Source organism: Bombus affinis, chromosome 6 (genome assembly GCF_024516045.1).
Source record: "Bombus affinis isolate iyBomAffi1 chromosome 6, iyBomAffi1.2, whole genome shotgun sequence".
Classification (NCBI taxonomy): Eukaryota; Metazoa; Arthropoda; class Insecta; order Hymenoptera; family Apidae; genus Bombus; species Bombus affinis.
The window spans coordinates 14,053,376-14,065,220 of NC_066349.1; the positions used below are offsets into that span (position 1 = coordinate 14,053,376).

Consider the following 11,845-nt stretch of genomic DNA (forward strand, 5'->3'; position numbering starts at 1 on the left):
CTAGTAAATATATTTAAACAATGTGTCAAGATTTTATTACATAAGATTATTTTACGCACAATATACATTCTAATTGAACTTTCAATTTTTCAAATAGTGGTCTTAATGCTATTTATAAAGTGTCTTAACGTACGTTATATAATATTAATGAACAAAAAGCTATATTTATTCCAAAAGAATTTTACACAGCATAAAACGATAAATGTTTTGAACAGAATTGAAGAGAACTATTTTTTTTGCTCCTGAAGTAACCATCGTTATTTTAAATGTAGATTATGTTTTTTGAAGATTTACATTTTCTGACGACATAAAGAACTTATAAATGAATAAAATGAAATAAGAATCAGTAAGCATTCAAAAATAATAAATACGTGAATAATTAATTACGATATAAGGTGATAGAAAAGAAAGAGTATTATTTCAATATGTTTAAGCAACTTACAGTAAATATGGCGCCGTGATTGTGGTTTAATTTATGTGTAACGATCACGATTACAGCGCTTTCACTGGCCTTACGTTAGAAAGGAATTTACTCGAGAAAAATATTTTTCTACTCTCAACATATTAAATTTGAGTTTGGAAAAGACACAAATAAATAAATATTAAAGTCGGTCAATAAGTTCGTGCAGTTCCTGTTTTTTTATTTACATGTTGAAAATCGCACGAACTCTTTCGTCAACCAAATATTATTCATACTTTCTCGTTTGATACAAATTGGTTGGGGCAGTTGGAAGCCATAATAAATACCAAGAAAAGGAACTTTTTCCTGAACAAATATGGATCATGAAAACATTCGAACGTTTTGCAAACGAAAATTTTATAAATACGATATAAAAACGAAAATGTTTACGAAGCTATTATTAATACGATGAGGTATAATAATTAATGTGTTACAAAATTTGAAGAAAATTTAATGAAAAATAATTGTAGAGTATTTTAACAATCGTCCTTTGGGAATCAAAAATTGATTTAAGTATAACACAATTAGAATTGAAAATTATAAGATGATAAGAAGCACTTTGTTTCTTCAAATTTTGCAATCCGGTACTTACATAAATCTTTACTAAAAGTTTTTGGTTTCATGCATTCAAATACATATTTAGACTCATATACATATTGTACATATAATAACACAACTCACAGTTTCTCATCTAGCACGAATTTACTATAAAAAATTACTCAATTATTATGATATAAGAATTGTTTCTTTTTAAAAACAAATTTTTACTTCAACGATAAAAGAAGCTAAAAAATCCTTATTCAAAATGTTATTTTTATTTCTACTCCCTTTATATCCACAAAATTCCTTTTACGAATCAATCTTTCACTTTTTTTCACCTGTTTCTTCTCCAAGTTTTCAAGAATAAAGATGTTTCCGTGATAATCAATTCGATTCCTTAGATATTTGGCAGCAGCTTATTCAATGCATTTTCATGATGATTTCTCATCATCATATGATTGTATTTTCGAGAACGAATCGATGATTAGACGGTCCCTGACATTATTTAAGAATTTATTCTGTACTTTAGGCTTCTCCTCGAAACACGAGTATCGCATCCACCAAAAATAAAACTCCCTCGGCGATGCTGATAGAGCCTTTAGCGAGTCCAGTATCGCGGAAAGAACCACGATAAACCGAATTTGAGAAGTGGTCAAGGATCAAAGCACCGGCGATGATGAACAGGATGGAACCGGCCACTGAGTAAAACATGTCCTGCAAGTTAAAACTCTTGTAAGTTCTTTCTCTAATTTGCATAAAATACTGGTTGCTTTTTACCATTGACATCGTTTTATCTATTAACCTGTTAACTGAGTCATTTCTTAACCCCTCGAAGGACAAAATACCTGGGTAATGCTTTGGACAAGATATTTTGCAACGCAATGTTGTTCATACGATGTTTTTATACGAAATATATCTCCGACGCAATATCGTTCACGTGATGCTTCATAGGAAATATCTTGTATTTCCATTTTTCAATGTTTACAACTGAATGTCACACATCAGGCATTGTAACATGGTATTGTATATAATACCATGCTTTGAATTATTTTATATAATTTGGAAATATAAAATCATTTGCTTATAAAACATTTCGTACATTTAACATGGCTAACCTCTTTCACGTTTACAAACATAGTGACTTATAAATTGATTATTTTGCCAGTAGTTGGCCAAAATATCTAACGTTTTAATGAAAAGAAAACATGCGAGAGATCTCGATCAAGACTCACATGAACGATATTGCATTAAAAGATACGTCGCCAAAAAGAGATAGAGATCTGACTCAAAGGGATTAAATAAAAATTCGAATGACGAACTAATTCATTGTTTGCGGATGAACAGATTAACCCACTGTTCATGCTTGTAACATATTAATAAAATTGATGACGGAAGAGTTATGGAACTTAACGGTATATCTAACTATGTTGCGCTGATATTTTATGATTTCGATAAAAAACGTAGAGAAAATTAGAACGAATACACTAATAAAAGTTTGAAGCACGGTTTAAAGAAAATATAGGATACAATTTGCACATACAGAGTATTTTGTCTTGGAAATTCTTGTCAATACAGAGAACTAGTATAAGGCTTATTAAACGTTACTTACTAGACGTCGATCCATGCCACATCCCATAATAATTCCAAAGAATACTCCAGCTAGGATAATTAGATATCCACCGAAAGTGCCCATCGTAATCATCGCACTGTTTCGACCACCATCACTGAAAGAGTGATAATGCAACCCTATGAGGATGCATACCATTATCTGAAAATGATATAAAAGAACACATACGATTTATAAAAGCGTTAAATATATATTTAGACAGTTAGAAATAAAACAAAGGAATAATGTACACAAAGGAACTATATAATAAATATAATCAAAAATTATCTCAAGTACTAGGTGCTCAATTAAATATCTCTAAACTGTTGTATGAGTCACTATCGCGAACAATCAAATATTAATTCGAGTACTACTCAACCTAGCATCTTGATCATAATTAATCATACCTAATTTGAAACAAGACTATATATGTATCTGTTGAGAATGCCAATGAAAAATCATTTACTTCTTTAAATTCTGATGGCAGGTGCATACTTTAAAGTATCATTGTTATTAAGATACTGTCCCGAATGAAATATCCCTAGAATCTAGAACTTTAATAATTCTTGAATTCTTGAAATATTTGAAATATAAAAGTAACAATAAAAGATAAAAAAAGATATAGCGCAGAGACTAAAGCGTTATAGGATCAGAGTTTTCGAATTCGTGTTCAAGCTGTGCCATTCGTAAACAATGTTAGAGAACAGAGACAGAATATAAAAGGCGCGGGTTATAAGCAGTTCTGTTAAAAGGGGGAGTAGTGATAAGTATACGAAAGTGGGCCAACGAAACAAGTGCATCCAATTCCATAAATAACCCATTAGGATTCAACGATCGGGTTCCGCTTAGGAGAGACGATTCTATTTCAAGGGTATAAGTTTTGAAAGGAGACATACGTATATACGTATAATAAGTGGGAAAGCGGGCCAAACTGACAAAGTGCATCGACTCCATCGATACCACCATAAGTAGTAACTTATTAGGATTCAACGACCGTATTCTATTTCGTTTTAAATAGAAGTCGATTCTATTACAGAGATGTAAATTTTCAGCAGAAATCCAATCGATGGCGATCCATGTACGAATTTGGAAGCATTCTGCCGTCATTCTTAATGTTACATTCATGGCGTATTACGAGTCCTGTTCACTTCATCGTGTTGTATTGTTAATTAATTAGATAACATTACGTCATACATTCAGTTTTTGGTATTAGATATGACACGAATTCCTGACAATTATTTGTCTCTTTTTTTTTGTTGTTGATATAATAATAGCACTGATCTTTGTTCCCTGAAAAATCTGATTTCGGTATTTGCGAATACATTATAGATGTTTATCCGATGTAATCAGTTTGACACTGTATTGGGAGAGTAGTTTGTTTGTAGAGATAAAACATGTAATAATCTTGTAATAATCTCTAATGTAATAATCTAAAAGCTCTATATCGTGAATAAGGAAATGTTTGTTAGCATATTTAAGATTATTAAATAGCAGAATTACAAATTTGTTATTTTTCACTACGATACCTTTATATTTCTTTCAATAAGATAGCAATATTTTTAAGAAAACGCGCTGTCAATATTTACTTGAATTTCTTAAATCATTTTAATGTACTTTTTCGTTCATTTTCGTATCCTCTCAATTAATTTTAATCTCAGGATCTGTAACTCGATAATACTCGATATTTTACAATGTTTTATATCAAATCATTAAATCCTTAATGATGCAAATTTTCTGAGAAACCACAGATTAAATCAACGTTATTCTTTCGATTTTCATTAAACGCATCTGACAAATGTAGTGGAAATATAAAAAATAAAAACAAGATACACATATACATATATAAGATGATCAACACTATAGAGAGAATTTAAGCGAGATAAAGAAAGCTTGATTATTAAACCCACTAGGAAAATTTACGCAATACATAGCATAGTATGCGTATCTGAGGAATTGTAACGGATACTTCAATAGTGATTGACTTCCGGCTCAAGCTACGATCATAAAACATGAAGAGAATTTCGCATACAGTATCTAATCACAAGCTATTATGTCATTCTCCATTTTGCTAAACCTGTTCTGCTATACCGAAGAAACTAGTATCTAGAAATCTCTACGAGATTTGAACGTTTATTGTTGATTTTTGAGAGACCTAAAAAAGCACGAAGTGGAAACCAATAATTTATGAGAAGTTATATGCGGATGCAACTAAAAAAATTCGCAATAAAAATAACCTCACCGTAGAATTAAACGAGTTAAAGAAAATAATACATTGAAGATAAGAATAGTTCTTTTACGATGTAGCAGAGACCTATGTAAATACTGAAAATTTTACTTTTAGATGACATAGTGCTAGATGGAATTCTGTTAGGCTTCCAAGTTTACTGATCATGGGTTTTTTTATTTTTCTTGTTGATATTTGAATATTTGTGGAGTTACGATAATCTTAATTTTAGTAGTTAGATAATATGATTTTTGTCTTTGGTATTTATCTCTATACTTACCAACTGTAACAGTTTGATGATAGTCATCTTATTGAACGCCATTCTGATTTATCTGTAAAAGAGCAGCATTATTTCAAAATTTAAGTAACTAATATTGTGCAGTTTCTTTAGTTATAACATGATACTTATGTAACCTTTGTTTTTGATTTCAAAGTAACTTTGAAATTGATGGTATACGACTATACGAAAGTTTCAACAGCTTGCTTCTTTCTTGAATAAAATATACATAATACGTGCGAAATTATAAGCTAGCTATGATAGCAATTATTGTACTTCTATGGTAAAATTATAAGAATCCAAAGTTATAATATATTAACCATAATATATCGATGGTTTACACACTTACTAATAATGTTCACAGATTATTATTATTTCGAATATTTTTAATCAAGAAATCAGTGAATCGTGTCTTTTCCTCTTGATCAACCGTCATCTGCAACTATTCTCGAATTATCGAAATCAGTTTCAGATCAAACGAAACAAACAAAGAAAACGCGATGTAACGTAATCGCGATATTCCTCGTAATGAAATCAATCTTCTGATAAGTAACGCGGATATGTATACATCCGATAATCATAACATTTAAGCGAATAAAACAACATTTAATAATTTTTATGAGTTCTCAGCTATGCTAGGTATTAGATTTCGTCGAACGTTTCATATTATCTGTAATAGCAAAATGATTACTCACGAGGATCGAAATCAATTGCTCATTCGTCTCATGAATCACATAGCAAGCTATAATACGTTCGAATAAAAAAAGAACAGACATTTGCACGATACATTCTGTAATGTCACCTGATAAGATTCTAGAATATAGACGGTAAACAATTGCTCATTACTCTGACGCATCCCATTCCTACAAATCGAATAGCAAATGCGAAGGCTCTATGACACTTATATCTACGCGTTTATGCTGTTTCCTGAATAGATTTGCGTGTCTGTGGTGCATATTATTAGCATTTGAATTGTATGTTTTGATAAACAACGATGTTTTGACGATGTTCCGTTACTTCAAAAGTTGATGATTAAGTTATCGTGTAATAGTTCTCAATTGCTTTTAACAGTTATGTATGTACATAGTAATATGAATTTTAAAACGGAAGATTTAGACTTTCACCAAAATATATTTCGAAATGATTTGTTTCGTACATTTGCACGTAGTTGGGTCAGTGAAACGGATGGTCATTTATGGTAACCAAGTTCCTCCAAAAATGGACAGAAAGAAAACTGGCAGAAACGTTAACACCTGATTCGAATGGTTAGATCATTATTAAACGAATCACGTTACGAGAACGATTCAGGATATTGGAGATTGGGGAGAGATTAAAAAATGTAATATGTTCTGGTGTTTGAAAATATGAAGATTCCTCTCTTAGGGTCTAACTGTATTCGCAATTTCTTAAATTAAAGATTTTAGAGGATATTTTATACCACCTTCTTTTTGAATCTCTCGAATGGCGTTCTAAAGAATTATATTTGTAAAAAAAAGTACGTTCATATTTATAGAAACTCTAGGTAAATTTGAAAGCCCAAACACGATTTTATCGACTTCTTAAGTATATTAGCTTAAAATATCGAGGATGAATGTAGAAAGATATTTATGAGTTTAGTCGTCTGGCACGAAGTTTGACAGAGAAGTCAGTTTATCAAACACTGGAATGCTGTTCTTAGTATCTCCATTTATTAAAACAACGAAAGCTGAGAGGTCCATAAAATCTGTAAAGAATTTAATTTGCAAATTTTTTTCGTTAAAGGATACAAGTGAAACAGGAAACGGATGTGCATCGCATGAAACATTCAGTGCTGAAAAGAAAGTCGCACTTTCACTGGTACTGTCATCGGTCTGAAAACCTTGACTCGATTCTTTGACGTTATTTCTTTTAGCAATTTCCTCCTCGAAAGATGATTTATTTTTTATTTTACTGTTTATTGCTTCAAGATCGATTTTCATGAGTCTAATTTTATAAATCCTTAAGGATTCGGTCTCGTAAATCTTTCAACACCATCGTTCAATATGTTTGCAAAGTATATATCTTATCAATTTAAAGCTATTGCGAGGAAGTTATCTCGATGCATTTCCTTTTTGTGATTTCCTTTGGAATAGCGAAGAAGAAAAATGCGAAGCAGTTTGTTTAAAATATTTTCACATCCGCGTTTTTACACTCTTTCGTATGAAATTTATCAGTCGATGGATGAACGAAGCTAACACTAACTATCACGTTTAAAGTAATTATGATTCATTCAGGCCCTGATAAAATTTAATCTTATTGATTCGTTCTAACTTGACAGATTTTTCTCATTCGCTTATTTCAAAGATATCAAAATTCCTAATAGAATTTCACGCGTTGAAATAAACAATAATTTAAATGTGCATTTAATTTCACTTAAATAAGTACTGTGTTTCGTTGAAGAGACTAAAATAATTGATATTTTTTTTAATCGTATCCGTATTCATCGCTAATTAAATTAAATATTCATTTAAAATATAAGAAGTTTAAAACGTTGCATACATTAGCGAAACATTACATCTTAACTTAAATATTTTAATTAATTTTAAAATAGGAAACTGTTACCTCGAACATTTCTAAGTCGAATATCTGCTTCTCTAAAACGTCTAAAGTATAGAACGTTTTCATTTAAGTTGATTGTGCAAAAGAACCTTACTTAAACATCCTTGCGTAAACAACCTTACATAAATAGAAGAAAGCGGCATTCTCTCTAAATGAACCGCCACTTGTAAAACATAAATATATAATTATCCTATGCTCAAGAAAGACATATACAAACACTAAAGGAATTCATAAAAAAATTCAAGATGAAAGTGAATCGAGTTTACATTATTCAACGAGGAGAATTTTTATTTATCACATAAGAAACAGGAACATATTCTTAATTAATTAACATCGGTTATTACTCTACTTTGTCGTAATGAATTATTAATGCTGTTTTGCTTTCAACACTTCTCTTATCACGTTATAAATCCTCTATCAATACTCTGTTAGAATTTTCTTAGTTAATTTAATTTACGTTCATACAAGAAAAGGTACAAAAAGTTATGATAAAATTATATTAACGTCACGCTTGTTATCGATCGATTGTTTATTAAATTAAAATGATATTTTTCTCAATAATTTAATCCGTTTCGTTCATTAAAAATTCACTACTTATTGTTGCTTTCAATTCGTTGAAAATATCGTACAAAACCTTGATCCACTTTGTTATATCTTGTTGAAAACAAACTTACTTCGAAGTTTAGATTCGAAGATTCAACTTGGTCGGACGTGGATGTTCACGAGACGAGAGTTCGGCAAAGACTAAACGCTGAAGACCGATCACGAATCGTGAGGAGCAACGTTGATCAACAATTTTTCTACCGGGCTGAATTCAGTGACTGTGACTGAACATGTCTACGTTTACACGATCTCTTACATACGCACACTGCGTGTAGTGTAACCTCGGCTTTGCTAACGTCGCATCGTGTTTTCTTCGTAGTAGTATAGTGTCTCTCAATTACTCTTTCGTTTATTTTCTCTTGCAACGAGACAGGGATTACACGGGAACTCTACAAAAATAAAGAATTTCAGCGAACGATTGGAATTGTTTACTCGTCATAAAACTAATACATCGGTTTTTGGAAATATTATATATCTTGAAGATTAATATTAAATATATGATTTCCGTTCTAAATTGTCGTATGTACGTATAATCGAATTTTTCATTTCTTCGTTTATCTTAGTATAGAAATTATCTCTGTAGGTTATTTTGCGTTCTAAATTCTATTGATAAATTATAGTACAAGTGCAATAGTAGTTAGCGGAAATAGAGATATAATCGCTGATGATCTTGATAAAAAATAATATACTCAGAATGTGCAACGCAGAACATAAACATCTATATCTACTCTCCTAGATCAATCTTTTAATTTATTTGCGTAATTACTAATTAATTAATCGAACAAGCATATTATTTTAAACTGTTCGAACTTGAAACTTCGAAGTACGTCGAATCTCGTTTTAAATTATAAATTACAGAAACTTTGAATGTAATTTCTGTTTCGACCACTCGCGGAGAGACGCGACCGCGAGGAAACACGTCAACGGGAGACGTAAATTCTCGTTACGATTAAATAATCGACGCCACGAAATGATCGATCCCCTATTTCGGTTAGGATAATAGAGGCAATTAAATTGAATATGACACTGATATAACAAGTTATAAATCACAGTTTATTCCAACAACTTTGTAAAGAAGATAGTTACGCTGGTGCGTATGTGTTAGTTAAGTAAGTGACTGATCTAAGGGTGTAAACCCGGTCAAAGGGATGTTGACTGTTTGAGGGATGGAAAATCAGTGAAGTTCGGTGACGATGTTGTGGCGGAGGAAAGCTAAGGATGGGTGTGTCCAGCGCACGGGACCATTGAATTTGTTGATGACAATTTTGGCTAGGAGAGTGAGGGAAATAGGCTTCGTTGTTAATCGGTTATATGCTATGGTGGTGAATGAGTAAGGATGCTAAAACATGCTAAAAGGCAACTTTCCTGTGTCAACTCGTAGTGGACAATAAACTTTAGAAAATAATTCAGTGAAAGAATATTTGTTCGGTTTGCCCGCGGTGTGTGGCCTAGTCTAGGTGGAGTGTCGCCCGACGTAACAATTTCTATGATCTCGAGAATCATACAGAAATAAAAGAATATGCGAAGTGAACAAAAATCATAAGGAAAGCCAGTGTGACCGTAAACAATGCTTTATAGTAAAATGAAATTTTCCATAATTTCATCTCACCACCGCTAGTAACAATCTTTTTACAAATACGTATTTTTCTTTTTTTTTTTTTTTGCAAATAGCAATAAATGGTAAAAAATTTGATCGAGTAAATTTAAACCGGTTAAGAAATTCAATATTTTTTATATCCTTGATATAAAATTGAGTTAAGTTGAGAATCAGGTTGAAAAATTGAGAAGCACTGGAAACCCGATCACGTTCATTCAAGTCAATGGTCAGGCGTTGGTTTTCATGAAAGAGAATATACATATGTATGTATGTATATCGAGCTTTATTTAACCTTGTTAGGTACATCTTGATAACCATTTGGTACGCCTTACTTTGGATATTAAATTAATACTATGTACTTAATTACTATGTTGTATTTTTTACTATTTATCTATTAGTAACATACATTTTATTTCTGTTTCTAAACACTGTTCGTTGTTAACGCTATTTCAAGCCTCTGATTCATTTTTCGCTAATATATACGTCAGCAATGTTATTATCAATTACCACGCGTGATTCATATCATTATTAATTTTATTAGCCACGATGATACATTTTTATCTGTTTAGAGGAATTATTAGTCAAATAAAAGCAAATTTTAATCAAACGATAATTAAAGCTAATCTTTCCATTTAGGCTCGAAATTAAGCGCAAATGTAAGAAACAATTGTAATCTTCGAATTATTCTTACAAACTTCAAAGCACAATAGAATAAAATGTAGACATTTGGACAAACTGTCGTTCATGTCCGAGCCTAATTTTTTTATAATTACAATTTCCATGAATTTGTTCATAAATTTTCTCCAAGAAGATGATAAAGAAATTCCAAAAACATTACAAGAACAGTTATCGCATCGATTTGTATCGTATATATGTAGTAGACCTTCCTCAAATGTTCAAACCACGCCTTTCGTTGACTCTTACGTCACGTCTTACCCCTCCTGAATGACATCATGTCGCTGATTACGCCTACAGCGTCATACAGTATCGTTCTCAGACGCGAAGCATCGTAGAATTCGCACTGGAGGATTTTACAATGGCCAATTTATGAGAGCGCACAAGCTACGTCACGTTCCTTAATACATATCAGCAAAAGAAACAACGTCACTACCATACGAGAATTCGATTCGAAATGTGTGGATCGTCGACCATTTCCTGTTTTCGTGTTTTCTTTTTCTATTATCAGAATCATTCACGCTGATCTTTTTCTATCCGTTCTCCCGTTACCTTGACTTAGTTCTTTTCCTGAACGCGTCATAACAAAATGCAATTTTATCGTTCGTTTTCCTTTGCTTATTCCGATTACGAGAATACAATTTCTGGGTTATGTTGAAATTTTAGTTCGTGAGAAACTGCATCGTAGTAACTTTAATGTAAAATATAGTGTGAAATCGTATTTAGTGGAGATATCTAATATAGTTCGATAAAAGTGGATACTTCTAAATCGAGCTATAAAATGTTATCTTTTTTAAGAAATAATATTCTTAGTATAATTTGATATATGTTGGTATATAATATATAAGATGGGTTCGAACGTGATAAATTTTCCTATTTCATCATGGCTTTTATTTCTGTGATAATGGGTGAGAAATTTTAAACTAACTTGTGTTTGTACGATATATGTGACAGTTCTCACATGACTGAATGATGATGAATGACGTTACGTATATTTTAAAAATAATGTTTCTTCTGAGCTGTGCGCAATGAAGACCGAGTCCCTTAAATTATACATGTCATAGAAGCAAACGTTAATATTAAAGCTACATATGTCTCTTAGACATGATTCATTTTTCTTATTCTATGGTTATTAAATAATGGAATTATCTTTCGTACTTGAAAAGAATTTAAGTTCTTAGTTTAAGTTTAAGTTTATTCAAACATAATATTTATTCCATTCTGAAAAATTTTAAAATGTGAATGCGTATAAAATTATATGAGAAGTTATCTTTTATTTTAAGCGC

The 11,845-nt window shown here is 31.3% G+C and overlaps 1 protein-coding gene across 1 annotated transcript; it reads right to left on the reverse strand.

Moving 5' to 3' along the window:
- Nucleotides 1–1,253: 1,253 nt before the first annotated feature.
- On the reverse strand, nt 1,254–8,525 carry LOC126917475 (uncharacterized). The gene is made up of 4 exons (XM_050724385.1): nt 8,359–8,525; nt 5,111–5,162; nt 2,610–2,768; nt 1,254–1,714 (listed from the first exon to the last, which is right to left on the reverse strand). Exons 2-4 carry the CDS (start codon nt 5,150–5,152, stop codon nt 1,526–1,528), a joined length of 390 nt encoding a protein of 129 aa, XP_050580342.1. The 5' UTR covers nt 5,153–5,162; nt 8,359–8,525; the 3' UTR covers nt 1,254–1,525.
- Between the last annotated feature and the right edge of the window lie 3,320 nt (nt 8,526–11,845).

Excerpts from the sequence above, each read along its gene's own strand:
- LOC126917475 (XM_050724385.1), bottom strand. The coding sequence starts at position 5,152 with ATGGCGTTCAATAAGATGACTATCATCAAACTGTTACAGTTG. Across the intron at positions 2,769-5,110 it reads TCATCAAACTGTTACAGTTG|ATAATGGTATGCATCCTCAT; the intron begins GTAAGTATAGAG and ends TATCATTTTCAG. Across the intron at positions 1,715-2,609 it reads GTGGCATGGATCGACGTCTA|GACATGTTTTACTCAGTGGC; the intron begins GTAAGTAACGTT and ends TTTAACTTGCAG.